General features: G+C 40.5%; 2 protein-coding genes across 6 annotated transcripts in view; one reads left to right on the forward strand and one right to left on the reverse strand.

The window, feature by feature from the left end:
* kiaa0825 (KIAA0825 ortholog) overlaps nucleotides 1-5,732 on the reverse strand; it is a 102,338-nt gene extending 96,606 nt beyond the window's left edge. For all 4 annotated transcript variants that reach the window (XM_079337660.1, XM_079337661.1, XM_079337659.1 and 1 more), the window contains exons 1-2: nucleotides 5,593-5,732; nucleotides 2,273-2,425 (exon numbers count right to left, since the gene is read on the reverse strand). In XM_079337660.1, coding sequence (XP_079193786.1) covers nucleotides 2,273-2,403 — 131 coding nt within the window. In that variant the 5' untranslated portion in view covers nucleotides 2,404-2,425; nucleotides 5,593-5,732. The remainder of the gene's footprint in view (nucleotides 1-2,272; nucleotides 2,426-5,592) is intronic.
* Nucleotides 5,733-6,020: 288 nt separating this feature from the next.
* The window catches only part of slf1 (SMC5-SMC6 complex localization factor 1), a 30,157-nt gene continuing 10,398 nt past the window's right edge, over nucleotides 6,021-25,779 (forward strand). Inside the window, exons 1-17 of one of the 2 annotated variants that reach the window (XM_079337731.1) lie at nucleotides 6,021-6,100; nucleotides 6,853-6,964; nucleotides 7,463-7,541; nucleotides 8,170-8,395; nucleotides 8,495-8,648; nucleotides 8,962-9,087; nucleotides 9,267-9,332; nucleotides 9,835-9,981; nucleotides 10,188-10,357; nucleotides 10,469-10,603; nucleotides 11,135-11,288; nucleotides 11,399-11,567; nucleotides 11,831-11,976; nucleotides 12,491-12,585; nucleotides 16,488-16,567; nucleotides 20,915-21,007; nucleotides 22,259-22,441. In XM_079337731.1, coding sequence (XP_079193857.1) covers nucleotides 6,024-6,100; nucleotides 6,853-6,964; nucleotides 7,463-7,541; nucleotides 8,170-8,395; nucleotides 8,495-8,648; nucleotides 8,962-9,087; nucleotides 9,267-9,332; nucleotides 9,835-9,981; nucleotides 10,188-10,357; nucleotides 10,469-10,603; nucleotides 11,135-11,288; nucleotides 11,399-11,567; nucleotides 11,831-11,976; nucleotides 12,491-12,585; nucleotides 16,488-16,567; nucleotides 20,915-21,007; nucleotides 22,259-22,441 — 2,212 coding nt within the window. In that variant the 5' untranslated portion in view covers nucleotides 6,021-6,023. The other variant, XM_079337732.1, reaches the window with a different exon arrangement.

Here is a 25,779-nt window from a genome sequence, read left to right on the forward strand (position 1 = left end):
TAACCCTTTAATGCTTAGAAAGCAGAAAAATGGCCAGGCCTTCGGTAATAAGCCTTGAATTACCTACCCAAGGGTTTTCGTTTCAAGATGTGGAATCTTCAATTATTATGTTCCCATTTAGAAGAATGAAGGAAAGAGAAAGGGAAAAAGAGAGGGAGAGAGAGAGAGAGAGAGAGAGAGAGAGAGAGTCGAAGACATGAGTCCCAGACACTAATGGTGCCAGAGTGTGGCTTTGTTCACTTGCTACATTTAGTCTGTCCTTCATCATCTGCCCTCAGCCTCACAACGCCAAAAACGATAAAAGACCTGAAATATAGATTTCTCTTTTTCTTCTCCCCCCGATGTCTCTCTTCTCATCACTTTGTTTGTGCTCTCCAACCATCACTGTGTGCCATCAATGACAGATGTCTAAATTTCAGTCTTCAGGACACAAAATCTAATCTCAACTGTTACATAAGATTATTCCAAAAATTAATAGAAATGAAAAAGATTCATCCTTTTATGTATCAAACACTTGACCACAAAGTCCATTGTTAGAGATATTTTTTATTTTTTTTTCAAAAGTTTGACTATGGCCATTCTTAATAAAATCTAACATAGAGAAGTAGAATGTAATCACAAAAAATTGAGTGAAAGGTTAGAACAATGTTGAGTTTATCCATTTAATTGTTACAAAAATGCACTTGCACAGAAAACATTTTTAAACTCATGGACATTTTCTCATTTGGTAGTTACATTATGCTTTAAACACTTTTAAAAAAAACTTTTATCTGTAGCTTTTTATATTCCTAAATATTCATGTTCAGTATGAGATCCGGTGTTCTGACTGTGATTTTAGCTGAAGTGGATTGATAATATTTCTTTAATTTCTAATAATAAAAAAATCTACTCGTAACAAACCAGGTTTTGGAAAAAAATATAGCAGGTCCTCGACACTCCTACAAGTTCTACATGCTTGAACTAAGCCTTGAATGTTTTCTCTGTTGAAGTCATAGTGTATTTGAAACAGCAGTATAGTGAGTGTCATATCTGTTGGTTTCTGCTTGTACATTGAAGGTCAGTCATTGTCAGCTTGCACTTCTTAAGCATTGTGCAAAAAAAAGCTGTTCGTTGACAAAACCTACCTTTTGACTCTTATTATCAGATTATTTCACTACTATTTGGGTGCAAGAACACAGCTACTAGTTGTTTTGAGCCCTCTGCACTGTTGACCGTCTGAATTTTAAATAAAGGCTCCGAGGACCCAAGGCCAAGAAGAACTTCTCGTCTTTTTTTTCTTTTTCGAATCCCTTCTCTACACTTAAACTGAAATAACTTTTTGTTCTCTATTGAAAGAAATTCCTTCATATTTAATTCAAACTTTCAATGCAGTTTCAATGTTGGCAATTTTTTCATGCATTCCAGGCAGTAAGGGTTTTTCTTAAGACTCACAGCACCTGACCTCTAAGCATCAGTTTTGACATTAGTTTTCATTGTGAATTTCTAAAAAAAAAAGCAAAAAAAACAACATTTTTGCCAGAGAGAATATAACTGGGTTATTTGACGCATTCACAAGAGAGAGGAGAGTTGGTTGAACTTTGCAGAGGAGTTAGAAGAATACAAAAATGAATTGAACTTAAGAAATCATGGGTTTAGTCCTTCAGCCTTTGAATAGGATTGTATTATACTACCTTTTGTATGCTGGCATACCAGTGTAAACAATATAACTGGTGATTTTCAAGTCCAGTAAAAATTAACCTTACAAGTGTCTGCACAGAATCTGCATAAAAAACAGAGCCTGACTTCACACTTTCTCTGTAAGCCCTCTTTTCCCCATAATCTTTATCCATAATGTACAAGTTCGGCAGGAGTTAGGAAGTAGCCATAAATATAAACATGCCGGAGCTTTGATTACGTTTGTCAAAGTAATTGTTAAATATTCATTTTATTGTGCCTGTGATTTCTTTCCTGACTAAATTGTGCGTTGTATCGCACTCCACTGTCTGTCATTCAACCGAGATACAAAGAAAGAAGTGGGAGACCCCGCCAGATAATAATCCCAGAAAAGAGCCTGCTTTAAAAACTTTACTGTCGCGTCTGTGTCTTCTTATTTGGAATGCCTCTGTCAGCTGGGGGAGTGCTTAGTTTCAATCTGGCTTTCAGATCCTAAAGTTTAGACATTAAAGGTGTTACAAAAAAGTAGAAATGACACGACTATTCCCATTTCAGGTTAAAAACGAAAACAAAAAACAAGAGGGCATTTTGAGTTAATGCTTTTATAACTCTGACTGACCTGTTGGCATTAAGATTGAGTTTCTCCTCTGTGTCTTTAAGGAGCTGTTCAAAATCTGATGCACTGGAAACACCTGGAACCAGCAGCTCCACAAAGGCATGGTCTTCAGGAAAATCCCCTGGCCACTCCATTTTTCTCCACAGCAGAAATGAACTAGGGGGGGGAAAAAAAGTTATGTGACCTCATTGTATAAAATGAGAAACACTACACATGGCCTGTTTCAGCTTATAAGAAATGTAATGAGAAAGACAGCACTGGTGTTAGCGTTAAATCAACAATTAAAGATGACACCCAATAACAGCGATCCGGAGGGTTTTTATTATCAAAGCTGTCAGTCAAGAAACTAAACACATCCTGCACACACACACACACACACACACACACACACACACACACACACACACACACACACACACACACAGTCATGCAGACTGTGGTAATTTGAAATTTCCTCAAACAGGAGTAGCATTAGGGGACACAAATCAATTGCACCAGGAACACCTGCAAATAAAGAAGCTTATCATAAACAAAAGCAGTTTCTTCCCTCAGATCCCCTGATCAAAATGCATTGCCTCATCCTCTCACCATTTCCACCTCCTGACACTACAGTGAGTTTACACAGAAAAAAAAATAGACCAAATAAATAAACAATGAGGTGAGGTGCACTTCAGTCAAGGCTTTAAATAAACAACTCATCTCCTTACGTCTCTGCCAGAACTGAGGGGCCGCCCCCCTACCCTGTGGTGCTTAACGCTCATGCTAACAGCCAATCCCACGCCGGTGCTGCGTTGCTGGGTCTCATATCAACATTGTCATCAACGCGAGTCAAGTGGAAGGTAATGGAGAGTGTCTGTGTCAATTTGGCTTTCTCACACTCCTCCGCCTCTCGCCCCTTTTCCTCGTCATCTGCTCTGATTTTAATAATCCCTGTCAAACTCCAAACAGCTCCCCGCACTGCGCTCCGCTTCTTCGCCGCTGCACACAGTCTGTGCCACTCTCCCTGACAGGGCAGACAGGAAGCTCAACATTCATTTAGCCTGCACAAAGGGAGGCCTGTCCAGCTGGACAAATATTATTTTCTTCTACTGACAGCCTCACCAGTTAAGCTTGTCTTTTATTATTTCTTCCTCTCTTCTTCTCTCTTACTGTTTCCCCTCATCATCATACTCCCTCCGCTCTGCTCTTTGAGAAGGCAGCCATTGCTAAAAGGAAAGACGATTTTAAATCCACGGATTAGGAACTCAATATTGTAATTATATTGGCCGAGCCAGACATGGGATTTTAAACAGTGTCTGTTTATACCTCTCTTTATGTGTATGAAAGACAGACAAAGCAGATGGACAGCAGGTCTGAATGTGTACACTGTATGTCTGCTGGGTGTTTGCCTCCTGGTCTGACAACAAATCATCTGTTATCTTAAGCACGAGTGTGTTACATATGAGTGTGTGTGTATATGTCAGGATTCTCCAAGCAGCACACAGGGCCTCATTAGTACTAGACTTTAAATCATCTGGTCTCCATTGTCTTGTCATTAGCTCTTTACAAAGCAGATGTTGGAGGAGCCCCTGTGTGTTTCACAGTGTTGCAACAGGGACAACTGGGCCAGGCACTGAGACATCCACTCCACATCTATTAGAACATGGGAAGAAACACTGTCTCTCTCTCTCTCTCTCTCTCTCACACACACACACACACACACACACACACACACACACACACATCACTGTCCTCGCTCTCTTGCCGCTGCCTGTCTACCCCAGCCAAGCAAACACACAGGCCCATTTACAGTAATGAGTTTGTCCTGAAATATTTAGCAGCGTGTCCCCCAGGCCACCGCTTTAAAGCCACTTAGAGCATGTCAAGTTAAAGTCAACATTATTTTAAAAGGGGTACCTAGCAGTCGGCTGTGGAGGAAACAATAAATTAAATAGGTGCATATTCTAAGATCACAACACACCTGAGAACTATCTGATGCATACCCAAGGGGAGCATGGCTTCAATGTGCAAACATGCACTCCTGCTGCACTGCACTGCAAAGACTGATTTTGTTTTCCGGCACGAGAAGTCCCGTCTACGTAGTGATGGACTTTAGCCTCGTAAGACTTGATACAGTGACGATTCTGCTCAATTTAATACACTCTTACTCTTGTTAAATAATGTATCAGCCACTTTTTATCTTTACCACAGGGAAATGTGTGGTGATCACATCTTCCTTAAAAACATTTATGACTGTGCGAGAAACTGACATCATCATAATAAATACATGTGGTTAGCCTACACTGTGAGGACAAATAGCATAATTCATGACTTTAATCCTGCATTTGAGCAAAGAGACAAATGCAACCAATAACATTATTCAACATTATTAGGCAGGAAGAGGAGAACATAACAACCTCTTAAACATAACGTTACATAATATTATTATTATATTATTAATTTAATTAATTAATTTGTCCAGCTTTTATGTTGTGTCTCAAGTGTGATTGCAACTGCTATGACGGTGTTATGTCCTGCAAAGATTAATAAAAGTATCTATTTATTTATTTTACAACGTAAATATATGGTATACTGTGAACTGTAAATAGACATGGTGCTCAAATGGCTAGATCCAAAGTCACCAGACCCTCGACAGAAAAACCCCATTCATTATTTTATTGTCAAGCCAAATAGCTGAAAGTTATAGGTTTGTAATTACCAATGACAATACAGAAGATCATTTAGAACATAATTACATTTGAGAAGCTGCAGCTCATGAAACAACTATCTTTCAGGACAAGGGTGTAATAAATATATTTACATTTATTTCATTCTAAACAGGTAACTAATTCTTGCTTTCTAGCTTTAGTAAACCAAATCTGTGTAGCAACAGATCAGTGAGATCCCAGATGTTGACTTATTTGTTTTTGAATGGTGTTTAAATTGGCCATAGTTTAGCATCTTCATCTATTCATTATTTCCAAGACATCAGATATGTGTGACTGTTTTAACAGAGAGTATTACTAGAGGCTAAGCATTAAGAACGATTTTCATTTGTGATTTTATGATACACAGAGAATAATCCATTTATTATCATAGTTCCTGTTTCTTAAAAAAAGGTTTAAGCTTTCTAGTTTCTTATTATGGCTCAATAATATTTTGATCACTTGTCTAGAATATGATTGTGTTAACCACAAAAATGTAGATGTAAGAGAAACAGAAGTGAAACTGCGACACTTTGAACAACATAAGCATAATAATAATGTTGATACCTGCTGCGAATCACAGATAGTCCCTGACTTCTCTTTTAGATCACATGATGATGTAAAGCTGATGTTTCTTACCTTTCTCTTTGTAAAGCTGATGCTTCTTTCCTTTCTATTTTATATTCCTGTCTCCACTTAGTGTTGTTATCATCACATGTAGGGAAATGTGACCAGCTTCATTTGCGTTAACTTCTTCTTCTTGACATCTTTCTAACAATCTTTTTCGATAATGAAACAGGGAACTAAATACAACATAAACGTAGTAAATGTAGTTTAAAGACTGAAAGTAGAGGCTAAACTGGCACACTCAGAGATCGTCAACCAGACAACGGGACACAGCTTATTTTCATGCAATCAGCCGTGCGATCCCTCAAGTCTCAACTTTATCGGAGACAAATCACTGTTATCGATTGTTAAAGTCGCAAGTGACAATCAGTGTTGCATGTTATCCACTTGATATTATTTCCGGGCATAGAAAGCGTCCGTGACAACGGCCCGGAAGCAGTTGTATGAAAACTTCCGCTCGGTGGAACATTCCAAGTGACAATCCGAAAAGGGGTGTCATAAACCAACCTGCCAGGGACAGGTGTGATTTTTCAAAATGTTATCCAGTATTTGTCGAACAGATAATTATGAAGTTGTTCTATGCATTACTCAATCAGATGTAGTGGACTTATTCTTGCTAATACCTGCAATATATCTTTGTAATGAGAAAGATCTCCCCTCACCAAGATAGCAAGCAATGTAATGAAGCTGCAAACACATGGAAGCTGGGCGGGGAACTTATCCCATGATCTAACACAACTGCTAAGTTTATTAAATTTGATTATAAACAACGTAGCTGCTGAAACTTGTCAACGGTATTTGCGGAAGTAGCAGCCCGACACAGGTGTTTAACACTGACCACATGTTTTTTTTTTTGGTCTCGGTGTTGTTGTCAGTTTTGGCGCGCTTGAACAGCTGGGAGGACACAGTCATCAATAATTATGCGAAAGGTACAAATACAGTATATTCTATACAGTTGGACATTTAGTCCTACAAAATGACAATGAACCAATACATTAGATCAATGTGTTTACTCCTAGACTATGAAAGTGTTTTTGCATGCAAGTATCTGACTGTAATAAACTGGTGTTTTCAAGTAAATTCCCAGACAACACAGACTAATAATGCTGTTTTATTTACATTATGCACTTTTGTACACATGCTAAGTCATGTTTTTAAACGCGAACTGTAGGATGACTTTTTGTATTCGACTTTTTTTCTTTTATACTAACATTTGTTTTCACATATCTTTCCGCCTTTTGCCACTTTATTTATTTCTTTTTTATTTGTTAGGATGGCGAGCTCTACTCGTGTCTTTCAGATCTCTGGCATAAAAGACCAGGACAAGAAGAGATCTTTGGTCCCGGCAATTCGGCAGCTAGGTGGAGAATACATAGGCGGCTCAGTGAGTAGTACGAAAGATTTATTTAGTTTATTTAAAGTACCTATAGCTTTCATATGTTTTGCCAAATTTTCATGCGAACAATAATGAAATGATACCAATAAAAATAGCTTTTAGGTAGGTGATGTGATATTTAAGAACCAAAATAGTTAACACTGAATTAATCTCTGAATATGAAGAGCTGACAAATGCATGTCCACTTACTTGAACAAATACAAGGTTAAGGCAGACACTTAAAGTAAACAATGGTTAGGGTAGATATTTTATTTGTCAGAAAACATTTCTTACCCTTATGGGACATAATAAGCAAAGAGATGATTCTCCCTCTTTGTCCAAAGTGTTTGCCAAGATTGTTGCATCCCCAAAGTTCACATACATTTTAACCTTATCCTCAAGTCATTACAAGAGATTACTATTTTCTTTGTAACATCTTTAAAGTTCATAAGGAATTTCTTTTTGTGTGTTACATGTTTGTATACTGAAGCTGTGATCGTCTTCTAGGTGTATAAGTGTGAAAGCACCCATCTAATAATCCCTGAACTTCAGGCCAGTGAGAAGTTTTTGGCTGCCTGTGCTGCAGGTCAGTTATGCTGATTTTTTTTGTTATTAAAGGGGACAAATTGTGAAAAATCCACTTTTACATTTTCTTTGAACATACAGTATATTTGGGTAGAGTGTCACTGACTCACAGAATATGAAATAAACTCATCCAGGTCATTGTTTGTGGTCTGTGTAAACAACACAGAGAAAAATGCTCCGTTTCACATTTGCTCTCCTTGTGATGTCACAGTGGCATTCCAGTTAAAAATATTCCCTCCCCTCCCCTGGTATCTCCACCGATGGAGTCCACCCACAGCCTGGAGCAAAACATTTGCACAGGTCCGCCATTTTTATTCTTGCTAGCTAATGAGTCTACTGGTAAAACTCAGGGGGTTCCTTTCATTTAAAGAGACACACACCAAAACGGAGCGTTCTGAGAAAGCTGGTTTCTACATGGTCACAAACCTCTGGTGCTTGGTTCATGTTATATTTTGACCAAAGCACAGCACAGATGTTCCATTTAAACCAGAAGGGACTGTTTGAAAAGGTGGGAAAGGGTATAATATGCCCTCTGTAAAGAATCATAGACCTTCTTAATGAAGCACAAAAGCTTATTCCTTTTTGAAGGTTGACATAACACCACTTTTCCCTTCTTTTTTTTAAACTAGGAAAGTGGGTTTTGACTCCAGACTATGTGTTGGACAGTGTCAAGCATGGCTCCTGGTTAGCAGAGGGAGACTATGAAATCCGCCTTTCCTCTGGCTCCATTTCTTCCTTCTATCCCGTCAGACAGTGGAGGGAGAAGGTGACAAGTGGGAGACTCACAGGGGCCTTCCAGGGCTGGAGGGTCCTCCTAATGGTCCAAAATCCCACCCGCTCCGCCATGTTTGAACGGTTAGGCAGCACTATGATCACCATTGTCACAATCTATCTATATATTTATAAAATGTTAGTAAGTATGTTACTAAATTGATCATATTTTATCATTCCTAGGCTGTTAAGAGCAGGCGGGGCTAAAGTATACCACTGTCCTCTTCCTTCATATGCCTCTGTCACTCATGTTATGGCAAAACCAGTCACAGATGACTCCAAATCTTACAATGCTCCTTGCTATCCTGTAAGCCACATTGTCCAGCATCTCATTGGGGTAAGTTAGACTTATTTATGGTTATGGCCTTTGATATGATTACATTTTATTTAATTTTTCAAATTATGAGGTTTTCAGTTAGTGTGTTCAAAGGTTTTATTAAAGTTTAGATCAGCTGCTGAAATTTGTTGAATTCGAAGTTATCCACCGATCCGTCCATTATCTAGTCAGCTTGTCCTGTTTGGGGTCGTGGGGCAGGGCTGGAGCCCATCCTCGCTGTCATTGGGCGAGAGGCGTACTTCAGAAAGTGGAGTATTGGTGTTAATATGTTGTCTGAAGGTATTATACTGACTGCTTTTTTCACATTTTGCAGAGCAATTATTTGGACGTCTTCAACATACAGGATGATCATCCAGTTGTGGAAAGGAAGGCGAGTTTGGTTGATGCTGACTTTTCTGAACTAGAGAAGGAACTTAGGGATTATGTCGTCAAACTGGAGGTATGCATTCTATTCATTTGCTTAATTGAAAAACCTTTTAATAGTTTTCAGTGTCATTTAGTTTAAAGTTGGACTGTGGTTCTATAAACTTTAGTTTCTCTGGAATTCTGTTCACATCAGTGACGTCTTTCAGCTATGTTGAATGCATTTGATATTATTAATGGGGTTGTTCACTGCAGGGCCGGCCGAGACTGTGCTTCCTTGAATTTCTTGGTTACTGTGACCCACACCATCCACAGTCCCAGGTAGATACTTGCACATACCTGCCCACCACTCACACATACCTTTCTAAAATAACTGTGTTTCATCAAGAAGATCAGGTCATTCAATTTCCTTTTACGTCATACATTTCAATGGAAAGCGACACTAAGAGCCAAGGCGCATCATAGTCAGGTCACCAATTTAACCAGCACTGTCAGCTGATCTGAGAGTTTTGATTGGCAGGCCTATTAACAATACTCTCCTCTGTCCTGTCCACTCCTTACCCAAGTGGATCTCCATCAGACTGCTATTATAAGTGCTCATGTATTTCCATTCTGTACTTTTTGAATCCATATGCTACTTGCCAATAACAGACAGTCAGAAATGACCCCCAGGAACTTTTGATGTCCATTCACTTCCTATTTCCATTACCCTTCTGCCCTCGCCTTTTTCCTCGTCCTTCACCCGTCCGTCTCTTTGAATTCAGTGTTTTCCCTCCTTTCCATATACCTCGTACATTTCATCATTGGTCTTTTATTCCTCCAGGCTACAGAAACAGACTTCAGCAATGTAGGAAATATGATAGAGTGTGGGCTCTTCATTGAAGCCTTGGACTCAATCAGGAGTGCTGTGTACCCAGGTCTGCTGCCACCAGCTGCTCATCTAGTTTCCCTCATAGACTACGCACAGCAGGTGAGACCAGCATTACCAAAGTGCAGGAATTCCCACCTGCTGCTCACTGAGCCTCAAGGTGTTCATTGAAGTGTAACTGGATGAACCACATTAGTTTTTTTAATTTGTATACCGACCTTATCCACATTGAAGATAATTGGAATCAACTGCAATCTGTATATCCCAACCACTAAAACTCACTTGTTGTCTATTTACATAAATGACAGGGAAACGCCACCTCTATCTTCCTCAGACACATTCATCAGGTCATGAATAACCTGCTTGTTAACAACCCTCCCTGGCTGGCTTCCAGCACAGGAAAGAAATATTATAACCAGGTACTGCAGTGCCCTCGGTGTAAGACGGGCATGTGGCCTTTTCTAGAGACAGCCATCAGGTAAACAAATGTCAAATGACATAAATCTACTTTTACTTTCATACAAAATAAATAATATTAAAAATGTATATTGTTTATTTCATGTTCCTCCATATGCGTGTACTCCTTCAGCTACTGTCTCTCCAGTGAAGCCACGTGTCACCCCCTACCTGGGCCCGCCCTGCCAACACTGTTACATTTCTACAGTGACCTCTTGGATTTTTTCCTCAAGGTCTTCCAGGGGGAACTCCACTTTATCACTACAGGGTAACCACTTCGGTTTATACAGTTTGGGAAATGGGGTTGATCTTGTTGTTATTGTAAAGTCTTTGTCCATGCAAGAATAGTGAGTGGCGTCTCAGATAAAACTAAACATTTTCAAAGTGTGAAAGCGTCATTGTACTTTAGCTGATGTGTTGCTGCAGCACAGAGGTGGAGATCTGCATCTCTTTTAATTCATAGCAGTGAAGTCCACATTGAAGGTCCTCCCAGAAATTCAGCTAGCCTTGAATAAAAACACAAGTAAAATATTTTTCCTCCTAGTTTGTACTCGTCTGTTTATTTAGTTGGTCTTAAGTTTTGGATAGATAGATAGATAGATAGATAGATAGATAGATAGATAGATAGATAGATACTTTATTGATCCCGAGGGAAATTCAAGTGGATATATGCAGGATATATGCAGATGAACTGTGTGCAACATTGTCTATGATTTACGAGAATACGTTGTATTATTATTTTTTTGTTTCAATCCAAAGTTTTTTGCTTATAAACCATATCTGTCCCTATCTGATTCAGGGATTTTGTGCTGCCTGAAGGAACTGGAGTTTCTAAGTCTTCAACTTCAGGACCTTTGCTGTATGGAACCTTCTGGACTGTTTGGGAGCGCTCCACTCTGTTGTCCCGCGCTGTGAAACAACTTTTACAACGGTTGATACAAGCTATAAATCAGGTAAATACTTGTGTATGACTTGTTTTCATTGGATGCTATTGTACATCTTTCCAGATCTTCCAACCCTGTGCAACTCGCTCACAGCTTAATGTTGTTTATCTCGACTGAAGGAGCACAATGCAAGTGATAAGAAGCAGGAGCCTCATTTGCTGCACACCCTGCTGGACCTCCTGTCTGTGTTGGTGGAGTTCTGGTGTCAGCAGAACTTCAAATTGAACCTGAACCTGGTGGAAAAGGGACTAAAAGACCTTGCAGAATACTTTGCAGTTATCAGCCAGGGTATGAATTAAAAATCTATTAAATGCAGAAGGGGACAACCTACATTTACCCTGACATGTCTGCTGTGGTTTGTCTTGTGTGTGTTTTGCCTGATTGCCTGATTGTAGAATGCTTTTTGGGATTCCATTTAGTGAGCTTGTGTTCATTATTTTATTTTAATTACAATATTTAGTAGTAAGATTAATAATTTGTTTATCTTTACTTAACAACACATTGATTCATTGTAAGTGTCTTGTGTATTTTCCCTCTGTTTTGAATTTTAGGTTTGTCTCCAGTGTTTCTGGCTGATGTGGTTATCAGGATTCGCTCCACCAGACTGAAGTTGGTGATGGCCGATGCCATGTTCAAGAGTCTTTGCAGAAGTTATGGATTCACCATTGGAGATGATCCTCTCTCTCTAAAGAAAATGGTGGGTGCATGTTTAAAGTTCTTGTTTTTCTCACAGCTTCCATTCGATGCCAGTGAGAAACCTCTTTTCTTTTATCACTCCTGTCATCATTTGCATTTGACAAGGTTTGTCGTGATTTTAGACATGCACCACTGACTTGTTGTAGTCACAGCTGTTTTTCCCCCAGCTTTTTCTACTAAGCAATGAAGACACTTAATAACATTGTGCAAAATAACGTCAATACACAATATTGACTAAGGAAAACTTAATTCGCAGGAAGTGCTTTTATCTCTGTTTTCAATTGAGAGGGCGTGTTAAAAGAAAAACTGATAAAACTATCATCACACACACCACTGTTGGGTCAATGAAGCATACAGTTTTAACCTTGCAGTGAGATTAATTACACAACATGTCTTTGCTCAAGAGCTAAAGACTGGTGGTATGATGACCCAGTTCATTACAGTAAAGCAGAGCATCTACACACATGCATTAACTTGCACTGTGAGAGCATGTATGACCTTGTCATTTCTGACAGGTGATGACCTACCTGCCTGCTTTAGAGAGTTTGGCCCAGAGTCCTCCCGATGCTCAAACCAGGACTGGACCCACCATCCAGGGGACGAGCATCAGGTCAGTATTACACTCAGAAGAATAATGTGAGACTTACATGCACAAGGGTCATATGTTCAATTTAAAGGAGCAATATGTATGATATCTACTGAATTACATCATCAAAGGTACTTACTGTATCGTCACACTTTAAGGAAAGATGCTATGTTGAAGCACTGGCTTCTCTTACAACAATGCAGCAGTCAGTAGTTCCCCATTCTAAGTTTTGATACCACGGCGCCATGGTCTGTATTTCTTTGGAATAAAGAAGGAAGGCAGCTTTAAGGCCCCTCAGTTTGCCAGCTATAAGACCAGCTATCATGGCAAATCAACATGTGTTGTAGCGATGGAAGCAGGCAAGCAAACAGGTTCAGATAATCGATTCTACCAAACAGAAACATGGTTAAACAAGGACAAACATTGGAGATGCTTTTGACGATTGGAGAGAGGTTTAAACGTGAAAAAGTAAACTTCATTAGCAGAGCTTGTTACCTGCTCTTTTGTTAATGTGAACAGACAAACAGTAAGGTCCTTTACCTGCTTTTTGTAAAGTGTCTCGAGATAACACCTGTTATGAATTGACGCTATACAAATAAAGATTGATTGATAGGTTCAAGGCTCACTGGCCCTAAAGAGGCAGAGCTTGAGGTAGCTTTCAGCTGTGGTTAGTGTAGCCGTGTAACACCTATGTGTTGCACATAGGTGCCACCCATGTGTGCGTCCACTCGAAGGAAGAGGCTCTCTTTAATGTTTTAAATTTGGACTAAAGTACCCGTTTTTGGAGAGATGTTTCGAAAACATCATCGTAACTTTCTTCATCAGCTCGAATTATAACTCCTTCTGAAGTGGGTGTCTTTAAAGCAGAGGGCATATTTAAGTGTTTGCTCATTTAATTTGTAATAAATGTTCCAGAATACTTGCTGCTTGTCATAAATGCGACGCTGTGTCATAGAATCTATCACTTTCTGTTTTTATGTCAACTAAGCTGTATCTGTCTTCATTTGATCTGTTTCTCTTGGCTTGTATTTGGGTGTCTTAAATAACAGGACTTTTCAACTCTGTCTTTATTGTTAGTTTTTCGGCCCATAGATTGAAGGGTAGACAGATTGAGGCAAACGGGTGAAAGTTTACATGTCCCATGAGGAATGTGAGGGAAGAGCAACAAAGGGAACACCTGGAGAGAGTGCGTGTGTGTGTGTGTGTGTGTGTGTGTGTGTGTGGGGGGGGGGGTTTGGTTGGGCGAGTAGGGATGAGGAGCAGAGATGCATGAATGAGGGGAAAAGGAGGAGTGAGGCAAATGGAGGTCAAACAGAGCGTGAGGAGCTGGCATGTGATGGGTCATGCCCAGGTCTGATCCTATCAGTTTGTGCTGGCTGACAGGAGGGGGTGCATAGGGAGGTTAGACCCCCTCCTCATACACACAGAGACACACAAAGACAAGCAGCACAGTGTCTGATTTGGACAAGATAGACGGCCGAGGATATCCCATCAGGCTTTTGTGTCTCCCCTTTCGACCACCAACTCTCAGCCTTCACCTTCTCTTTCTCCACCTCTCTTGATCCGCTCCCACATACTAAATCCCTCTTTGATTTCAATCACACACACACACACACACACACACTCCTTACTCCGTATCAGACATCTGCTGCTCCACCAGCAGGTATTTGGCCCGGAGAAGGGCAAGAGTCACCGGGGAGCAGGTTCATGTGAAGGCTACTGGTTCATGCTCTGACCAGATCCCGCTCTTTCCTCCATCACTGCTCTCTGCCTACTCTCTGCACTCCCACAAACCTTTTTAAAGTTTTAGCTTAATTAAACATAGACATGAGAGGAGCTTAATAAGACACGGAGCACAATCTGTGAGTATGAGATAAAGATGCCAAAGGGCGTGTAAAATGACTTGACCCTGAAAGAAAAAATAACTTAACAAAAAAAGACACAGCCTGTGAGAAACTGAGGACAGACAGCAGAGAGACATGTAGTTTTTTCACGTTTAATGCTTATATTTATGACACACTGGTACTTATTTTTTTAAGCAATGATAACGCTCTTATGGTGAAGTCTTGAGTCTGGCAAATCCATCATTGTCATCTGCAAGCAGTTTTAATAAAATTGTTTGTTTTCTCTGCATTTATATAATATATATTGATATTGTATTAAAGGAATCAACTATATTTGTAAAGCTATAAACAGCAACATAAAGTACCTTCAAGATGAAAGAGGGGAAACTAAAAAAATTTTAAAGTCTCAGTTTAGAAAGCACAAATGTAGCTTCAAAGAGGAAGTATTGATTTTAAATTGGTTTTGAACAGAAAAACTGTATAAATGTTGAGAGCAGTCAAATGACCCCGTTATCATTGTCTCACTGTGCGTAAAGCTGTGGTAGCTATAAATGTCAGACTCTCAGTTTTTTTTCCTCTGCACAAACAGACATGCTGGCATCAGGGCACACGTCCAAGCCATACCGAGCCGACAGGCCGGCTGATTGACTGACTGTTTATATGGTCGTTTGACTTGCCGGCTGGCTGCGTGGCAGTGAGTGCTGTTAGCAGAAGGGAAGCTGTAATTAAATTGAGGTTTCCTCCCTTCTGGCTTAATCGAGCATTGTGTATTGGTTATCTTTACAAACCATTTGATTATTTTATTACTTTGGCTCTGTCTCTTCTGAACAGACCAGTATATACTGTAGTCAGTGTCAGCTGGGTCTAAGTGTACCATGAGGAGGTTTGAAATGGTTATAAACATGCTGAAAAAATTCCGATCTCTCATGCACAACAAACCTTTCCTTCCTATTAGGGAGTATAGCAACAATGTGCGCTCTTTCTACGTCTACTAGGTAAAAGGAAGTCAGCTGACATTTTCTTTAGAGCATAGTACACAGGCAGGAACACAGCAGCATCTACAAAAAAGATGAAATCACAGCAGAGCTCCAAACAGTTGCTTCGAGAAAAGCCTGTAACTAGATTACATCCATACTCCATTACTCCATTAGTTTCATGATTGCAAACACGTTTCTGAGCTTCAACCTCCAAGGGTACAATCCGCCCCTGGCCCAGAGTTGATAACCAGGCCGGAGACTAGAGTGTATACAAGCCAAGTGCTGTCAACCTCCAGTGCTGCCAGCATGGACAGGGGGCACTTGGGTGAAATGGTACGCCCTTATCCAAGACCCTCTTATGGACCCTCTCAAACACACACTCACAAATACACCCAGAGCTCAACTCATCTCTTCGCAGCCTTGTCCCTGCTAATAACAAGCAACGTGACAGGACGTGTGTTTCCTCCTCACTGCTGGGAGCTCCTTCCTGGCTTCTGAACAAGCCAATTACCAGGGAACAAGCCTCTTCCCTGTTATACGGATGGCACTCCGCTTCCATGCGGCGCACGTGCACATGCACAGGCATATACACTGAAGACACCTGTCAGGCTTCATGCAGGCAGATCTTCCGTACCCACTCACAGGACTAGTGACAGCCCACAGCTATTAGCACGCCACTACTTTGAAGAGGCTTCACTTTCTTTTACTAGTTATTCCTCCTAATGTGCTTGCTCACATCGGATTCTCCGTCTGTGCGTTTGAGGCGTTAAGTGGGAGAAAAAGTGCTTTGGAGACGGGGAATCATGGCTGCGTGTGTGAAGGGTGTGTGTGGCCGAAACAGTGGGAGTTTGACGGATACTGTCAGATTTCATGTGGAATGTTACAGAGCCACAAGGGATCAATTATCGATTGGAACTTTTCAAAATGTAGTGAGGCCTGCTTCTGTACAACGAGGTCTCCTCGGTGTCAGGTTGGAGTGGTCAGTGTTTGATACTAGTTGATGTGGATCCTGGATAATCTGTGTGTGTTTTTTTTTTAAATAGATTCAAATCACACAGCTATATTTTCCCATTACCCCACGTTGACCTTATGCTTCTCTCCACAGCGCTGAGAGCTCATTGGTGAGAGATACAACTCAAGAGAACGAGAACATCCCAAGAGGTTTAAACAGAGTCAATGCAGCAGGTAAGACACACACACACACGTTTTCAAACACATGCATGCCCTCGAATGTAGCAGCACATTTGCAAGGAGTGGACTTTTAATGGACCGTTGCACAGCACTAGGTCATCAGTAAAGAGATACATGATAGCCCTGTCATCACTTTCAGTTTAATGAAGAGCACATAATGTATAGAGAGAGTGATTGATTTGCATCAGACCGTGCTTCCATCTAGTCATCTGTGAGGCCAACTCGGCTGCATAATTCAGCCTGTCGAGTGTGTTCGGGGCCGCATCACCACTCCTGTCTTACAACGCCTCTTCTACTTCTGCCATTTGCATTGACACGAAACCGCGTTTGTTTTTCTTTTTCCTCGCGTCTCATTCACCTTTTCAAGAAAAGATAAATAATTAAACGTTGCGGACAGAAATAATGGCTTTCTCATACAAAACAGTAGCACATATTAGTACGCACAGTGTGCCTCAGATCTCCATCTTAGGGATATTAAATGCAGCAATTAGGGCCATGCTGCAGATATACAGCGGCTGCACTGGTGGAACTTCCTGCAATTAGAGGCATAGTACTCTGTGTGAACTCTCGAAGGTGTCAGAGCTCATATCTCCCCCCTCCACCTGATCAGAAAGGCCCTGTGCTGGTGCAAAGGAGGGGTGGAGGGTAAAGGAGAGGGATTGGGGGAGAAGGGGAGACGTGGAAGAGGGGGCTGAGGCAGGAGACTCAAGGCTGTTGGCATGTGTTGTTTTTCCACTACGTGATCTCTATACCGATGCGGTCGGCATTAATTTTTGATGAACCATCGGCACAGCATCCTCCCCTCTCGCCCTCTCATCCCATTGCTCCTCACCCCCATCTCTCTCTCTTTCTCTTCCCTCCTCTCTCTTTTTCTTACAGGCTTTTTTACCCAGATATGTAGGATTGCTTTCTTTATACAGTATGCTGCACTTTTCTTCTTCTTTTTTTTTTTTTTTGCTTTAGAGCATCTGTCTTGCCTCCTGGAACCTCTGAATCTTTGTCAAAGTAGCTCAGAGGGGTTGAGATGAACTTTTCAGTTCCATATTTGCTGCTGGAAGCTCTGCAGAGATTTCAATCTAAATCATCCTGAATATGCTCGCTGTATGTAGAGTGTTCAACCAGACAAGACCTCTGTGTTTTTCATTGCTTAAAATCTGTTTAGTTTCATGTCGGCTTTAAGCCAACAATCAAGCAGCACATGTTAAAGGATAGGCCCACTGTTCTTTAAAACCTGGTTTCATAAAGACCAGGTTCTGCCCTTTCATAAAAACAGAAGCTTATTAATACTGCTGTGGAGTCTCATGGGTCTTATAAGGCAACATAATATCCCGAGTTGCATCTTTCAAATGAAATCACTGATGTACACACACGACTTTGATGTACTCCAACATGCACAGACACATTCAATGCTGCTTGAAAACATTTTTGTCCTCATTTTTTATATCAGTTACTATTAATATTGTAGCAGCAGTAATGCTTTTCAATCAGATGTGTGACTTTATATTTAAGATAAATCCGGATCTGCTCCAAAATGTAATGGCTTCTTCCTTGGTCTGTGATGCATCCTGATTCATTTCATGACTGGTGTCTTTTCTCTGTAAACCTGCTTAAAAAAAGACCAAGAGAGCCTAAACACATAAAGTCCTCGGTGGAGGTAATAGATTTAGATCAGAATATTTCATTCACATTCACTCATTTGGCAGACAGCTTTGTCTTAGGCAATGCACAATCCAAACATCAAGCTAATACAGTCAAATGATGATTTTAATGCTTATAAAATCGTTTTGGGTACATTTAAAGCTGCTGTAATCTCGATATGTTAACATGTCACCATTGCTCTTTAACCCAGTGACTGCATAGGTCTTCCAATAGTTTAAAATATATCCCATAAATGGTGCTGGATAACTTTTGACCACATTCTTCACAAATAGCATTGTTACAGGCTTCCTACTGCTTCTTGATCCGGGGATCGTCAGGACAAGCAACACTTTACAGGAGTAAAGTGAGCAGACTGAGGGATATAAAGAGCAACACATACATTTAACTTTTCTATTAAAGTGTGAAACAGGGGATTTATAGAAAAGGACAGGCGGATTTATCCTTTTCGTGCTTGTAAATGCTGAGCATGCAATTACCCCTATAATAGAGGCGTTGTGTCCAAATTGGAGCCATTAAAGTGATTTAACAGTCCATGGATTGGCCCTGGCATTTGCGAGGATGTGTACACATGTGGTGTAGTGGAATTGGTGTTTAATCACAGCGTTTTAGAGCCTGGTAATAGCAGAGCAGTCAGTGTAGAACAGTGACGTGCCACACAGTACAGCTTACTCATTAGAGCCTGTAGTTTGGACCGGACTCTGCCTTCTGTTGGAGTTTTTCAATTTTATTTTCAATTGGAATTATTGGTTCGATATGTGATTGACCTCATTATCTTTACTGTACAACTGCCAGTATGTCTGCTCTCTGATGAAACATGCAGAATTTAGGCAATTTTATTTTACAGTGCAACACACATTTTCCAGAAGAATACATTATTGTCTTTATAACACTGACACTGACAGTGGGTCTTTACCCTGGATAGTAAAGATCGAGTCATTTAGCAAAGCTTGTTTCTCATTGGGCTTTTTATTTCAGTCATTAGTTTTCTTCAAACAGTTGGATCAGTAACTCTCAGCTTACGTAGTACTGTTTACCCACGGGTTAGATACTGAATTAGTGGAAATGTCATACATGGATATTGAAGCCTGATTTGCAAAACCTGACTCTTTGTAAAAAAGCTGCCTGCATGTCTTCACTGCACCTTAAAGTGTCTATCTGTAACTTCCTCTAGTTCTGAACAGCATTATTCTGTTACACATTTTAAAACCTTTACAGTGTATCCAGTGTTTACTGATATATGTTATATAAGTCTTCAAGGTCCATTATGGTATGTGGTATATGTGTGGTGTACTACTAAAATGATCACATTTTCTGGAGAGTTATTGTAAAGGTTTGTGTTGAAAAAATGACACCCACAATATGGGGAGAAATACAGTATTATAAAACATAAAAGGTAAGTATTTTGTTTCTGAAGTGGACATTATCAGCACCAGACAGTGTGTTCATTTCAAACCTTTTAAACATCCGACTGTTTTGCATCGCATCTTTGGAGCCCAGAAATGATCTTCTATTTGATAAACCGCCCTTGCATTTCCCTGTTTTCTGTTCCCCTACTCCTTTTATTTTCTCCCTCTCAATGGCGTTTAATGCATCATCTGTATCCTCAAAGACACCTCCCGGAAGAAAAGAATTCTTCTTCAGAATAAAAAGCATCCAGCATTTTCAAGATTCTTTATTCTAACTTTAATGCTTTGAAATGCAGGAACCTCCTTTTACTCTCCTGCTTCCTCATTCTCACCCCCATGTTTTCTTTCTCCTCTCTTCTCCTCCACCTCCTTTTTGCCCCAGTCTGTGCACTGTGAGTGCTGGAGTGGAGCCCCTGTACAGGCGTGGCTTCCTGGGGAGAACTAGTAAAGCATTTATTACGGGCTTTGCAGTTCTGTATTATACTGGCAAGCACAGAGCCACTCATGCTTGGCCTTTAACTTCCCTCTGAAGTTCAGCCATACATGAAAAGAGGGGGCTCTGGGCCGCTAATATATTCCTGGTTTAATATTGTATCAGGAGAAAGTGTGGGACAGGGTAAAGATGTGAAACAAGAGGGATGAGAGTGGAGGAAATTTGTGTTTAAAAATGTAAATGGAATACTTGAGAGGGTTTTTTCATGCCTGTTCACTGGTAGTTTGCTGATTAAATATCACGTGGCGACACTGGCAATGCCCAGCAGAGCTTTTGAACCCTGGATCTGTGAAGAATCCTTTTGGACGCTTTGTGCGTGGGCTGTCTACCATAACTTCCTCTCAAGTAACAATACAGAGACGAGCGGACAGGAAGCGAGTCTACTTTCCCACTGCTACATCCATTCACTCGCTGACTGCCCCCGACATTAACTTTGTCTGACTCAAAGTGTAAGTGGAAAATCTCTGTGTCTGTAAAAGAGGCAAAGAGCGAGGCGAATTAGTCCAACTCCATATTTAATTTTTTTCCTCCCTTGAAAGATCTCCCCCTTTTTCTCATCACCACTCTTAAATCGCAACCTCATTGGCGGGTCGTACTTTTTTAGGTCAGGCTTTTTTTCGTGATGTTAGGGGACATTTCTTTGGTATTTTATTGGTGTGTTCAGCATATGGAGGGGGACAATGGGCAGGACATCGGGCACACCCTAATTTTGGATTTCTCTCTTCTCTTCCGCCTCTCCTCTCTGTTGGGTGTGTTTGTCCGTTGTGTGTGTCCTGGTCGAAGGAGAGACCCTCCTCCACAGAGCTTGCAAGAGGAACCAAGTGGAAACAGTGCTTCAGATCCTGACGCTTCCTGGCACAGACGTCAACGTTAAAGGTAAGACATTCTGGCTTTCCTTTTTTTCCTGTAACCTCACTACTCTCCGACTGTTTGCTCTTGGGTTTCGAAGAGCGATTAACATCGATGAAAAAAAGATAGCAGAGAAGAAATAGGAGTGCGTGTGCGTCATCATTGAGGTTAACCTTTAGCTAAAATGTAAAGGGTGTGTCTAGAAGAGCGGGTTGGTTTGGAGGTGCAGATTTATTTCTTTATTTATGACTTTCCTAAGTGTATTGAATGCCTTTTGATATTTCAGAGTGACTGTCTTTTGTCCTTTTTAGGTCAAATATAATGAGTCGCCCTCCTTTAATGGAAATGTATTGCCGTTTCAAAAGGTTTCTCAGATTTTGCTAGATTGTAATCGTCATACAACAGCTGCCTGAATTAACTTCCATCTCAGCAGGGGGCTTATGCCAAAGGTGACGGCCAAAATGTGATTGGGAAAACTATTTTTAAAGAATTGTTACATTATCGCTGTCACCAAACAGTTGTTTACCAAAACCAGGCCCGGGTTTACGGAAGCAGGACATTTTCTTTGTTAGTGAGTCCTTTGTTAGCGAACAAAACTATATGTTTATTTATTTTCTTCTTTTCGATTGATTAATCTCTAAATTTGAAACAATTCAGGAACATGGTTGAAATGCAGATTTTGTATTATGTACTTAGACCGACGGGATATATAAAGCTACGCAAGAATTGAAAATAATTCAATGATAGTTAATCGAACGTTAGCATCCAAGGTTTAGGCAGGCTTTGTCTGGAGGACAATTATGTAATTAATATAAACTTTATAAAAATTAGCTGACCTTCATGTGAAGTATTGAGCTTTGTGTATGAACTGTTTCACTTACAATATTAGCATTAGCAGTATTAGCTTCAGCTTCAAAAGTCATTATAATTTTTTTTCTGAAATGTTCTCCAGTTAGCCACTGCTAGCTTTTTTTCTAGCAAAGATTTTAATTTCCATAGTTAACCAACGTTTTCTGCAACAAAGCTGGTTAGCCAACATAACTTTGTCTGAACGTTGTCATTTTCCAATATAATTGTTACAAACACAGGTATTGCGCCGCTAAATACTGTTAGCAATGGTTCACCTTGTAAATTCTAAACTGTTTTTTTGAATATCGATTTTCAGAAAGTATATTTGTAATGACCTTGTAATGTTTTAAAGATAAAATCAACAATTTGTCTTTCTCCAGATTACTGCAGTGTTCATCTGTTTGTGTTCCTGGTTTGTTCACCATGTAGATTACGCGGGCTGGACACCTCTGCACGAAGCGTGTAACCATGGCAGCACAGCCTGTGTGGAGGCTTTGCTACGTCACCGTCCTGCCCCTGTACTCAATAACCAGGTGGGTGGAGTCAGCCCACTGCATGACGCCCTGCTAAACAAACACATGGACATCGCCAAAATGCTACTGGAGCATGCAGGTGAGTTGAACTAGCCAAAACAAAGAGACATTGTGCCTTAAAGTTTGTGCTTATGGAGAGTGTGACAAAAATGTGCATTTTTAGACCAAACACTCTTAACTACTTTGCCCTTGTTTTTTCTTCACAATACCCTCAAGTTAAAATAAATATTACTTATTATTTTGTTCTTTATAAAGAGATTGTTAAGCAACAAATTAATACTTAGTGAATGGTCGTGTTTTGCAAAGTCTGAGATATTATTTCAGTTTGTTGGCCTGCAATGTAGCGAAATCAAACTTTCACATCCTGGAGGAGGCTGCCAAATAGTCATATTTCTGATGACTTACTAAATTCACCTTTGTGATATTTTTTGATTTAGATTTATTGACATTTTTAGCTGCACAAGAGCTTGATTTTGTAAAGACAAAAATGAACACCTTCATGTCTGCAGTTAATGTTTACAAGGTCAGGAAAGGGCTCTTAACAATCAGAATATATATATATATATATTTAAAGGAAAGTTTTATGTTTGAATTAGTTGAATTTATGATCAGGTTCATTCTCAACATAGTACCCTGTTAAGAAGAATCTGTGACACTACTCAGTGTTGGTTCTTAATTTTGTCAGTACCATCAATCAGGAAGGATTGATTAAAAATGCTACTTCAACTGTATGCTACATGTTTTTTTTTCGTCATTAGATTGGCCATACGCCATTGTTTTCAGATGTTTATCAGTAATCCATCTTCCTGGAAACAATTCATCAAACCAAATGGCTGCTGTCACGTCGATGGAATCATTTAATGTTAAAATAAAACACCTTTAACTTGTCTGGCCAGTTGACTGCCAGGAGAGCTAATCTGTAGAATTAGCCATTTAGCTAATGATTTACCGCAGCGGTGGGCTTCATGTCACTGCTGCTGCAGCCAACACGAGCTTTCAATTTAATGTAGCCAACAAATGAAGCCAAAGTAGCTGACAGATTGAATGCCGCTTTTCGACCTTATTAGCAGGGAGGTTTTTTTTATTTTTATCTCAACTAGCCCCTTGGTGGAGTGAGGGACTTGATGACGGTGAGACATTTTGATATTGATTACCATTCAGCCTGTAAAAGAAGTGGCTGATGTCATCTGTGGCTCTCATCTGTTTTTACATTTGAAAATAAGACGCTGAATTAGATGGGGAATCCTAGATGCCTCATGCATTACAAGAAATTTAAGATTAGGAATTTTGCAGCTTCATTCATACATAGGAATGAAAGATTCTCTCTGTTTTATGCCTACTACTAAATCCAACCCTCTTTTTGACATGAGTCGTGGACAATTATTGAACAATATCCAAAGATTTTTTCATCATTAACCATGAATGACAAATGATTACAATTTGTATTGATGGTTATATACAGTACTTAATAACTCAGAGGTTGAACACATACATTGTGCAAAGAGAAGAGTACTAGACCCTAGAAATAGTGGAAGATGATCAACACCCTCTCTCCTCTGCCCAAACTGCTTGTTTCCTAATATTCGTACAACCCTGCAATGCAGCTTCTGTCCAAATACTTTACAGCATCACCTCCTCAGATATCTGTTAATGTATTTTTTGACGAGATGTGAGGAGCTTGTGAAATTCACTCACAGTTTTTTTTTTTTTTTTTTGCGTGAGGAAATGTGTCACAACACGAGTAGTTTGTGCGTCTGCATGTTTGCATGCCACATGCAGTCTTTGCTCAGGAGGGTTGAAGTGAGCGTGACGGGTGACAGAGCTCAGGAGAGGGTGGCGTCAAAGAGTGCACGGCAGCAGGTGGCAGAGGAAATGTGGGGGGTGAAAACGTTGTACAACTCTCCCTTGTAACATACCTCTGCCTCCGCTCACTTCTCACTTTGACTAATTATAGTTAATTTGATTCGACTTTCCTATTAACACATGTACATAATCTGCCCTAAAAAAATAAATTAGACTGGGATTGTTTAGTCCCGGAGAGGAAACAAGAGAGCGCTCCCTTCTTTTTCTCCCTCTCCCTTCCTCTGAAACAGGAGGGAGAGCAAATTAAAAGAGGTCAGAGGAAAAAGTAGCTATCTGTATCCGTAAAATTAGAAAAGAGATGGTTTGTGTGTGTGTATGTGTATGTGTGTGTGTGTGTGTGTGTGTGTGTGTGGGTGGGTGGGTGTGCATGTGTGAGTAGCAGACGTCTGGCCTGCTGTCTAAGCCGGGTCTCCACTGTGGGACCTCACAGAACAACAGGAATGAGAATACTCTGGTTTTAAACACCTGCGGGCTCATACATTACACTTCTTTTTCTCACTCGCTCTCTCCTGACTGTTTTCTATTTCCTCACACCTTGATGGCGGCTTGTCTAAAGGCTACAGCAGGGAGCTGGTGAGGAGGTGGTCCACTTGACTCAGGGCTACATGGTCTCTCCATGATCTCAATACAGTTGCCATGGACACCATCGATAGGCCTGGTCTTTTTTTCTCCTTCTTCTTTCCAGCAGTCTTAAGTCCAGGCTGTTCGATGCGGAAAGTTTTAGCTTTGGGGCTACATCATGCTAACTTGGCATATCCCTATTTTGAGGTTTTTTATTTATTTTTATTTTTTTTCATTCCTGTTTTTTCTCTTAACTTAAACAGGACTTTTTTGCTAGTGGCTGCATTTCTAACACCCATACATCAGGCTACTTTTCTTTTATTATTATATTTTGTGCTCTGTCCCATGATAGCAAAGCAGGCTAGTGGGCCAGATGCTTTCTCACTCCTCTCTCTCGGTCTTATTTATCATATGCCTGCTTTTTAGTCTGGCTGTGCCTCCTGAAACTATATTTTTCATCACAGCGTTCATTCCGCTGTCCTACTTGTTTCACAATGAGAAGCTCAACCTTACTGCCAAGGTTTCTCTAGGCCAGAGAGGGCAACACTGACACTGGCACGCTAACAAAGCCTTTATTTGGGAGTGATCTCACCCCTTTGTAAGCCTGTCTGCTCGGAGGCCTGGGCTCTGTGTGTCTATGTGTGTGTCTGTGTGCTTTTTAAGTGGTGAATTGTAAAGGGGGGGAGGAGGAATGGATAAATCCCACCCCCCTTACCCCCTCTACCTCAGTCCCTGACGGCTTATGGAGCTGGCAAGGAAAGGATGCCATGGCTGAGGGCAAGGCTGACTCTGCTCTCCTCTGCTCCTCCTCCTATTGCCCAAGGCCGCCCCACATGACCCTGTGTAGATGTGTGTTTGTGTTTACTTGGCTTGTTTTTGCGCAAAGTGGCCTTGGCTATATATTTTAGTGTGAGTTTATACATTCAGCATTTGGTATGGAACCTCAAATGAGAGATGAAGTGTTTGCTGGCTCGCGATTAAGAATCTTGAAGT

Source organism: Symphodus melops, assembly GCF_947650265.1.
Source record: "Symphodus melops genome assembly, chromosome: 1".
Classification (NCBI taxonomy): Eukaryota; Metazoa; Chordata; class Actinopteri; order Labriformes; family Labridae; genus Symphodus; species Symphodus melops.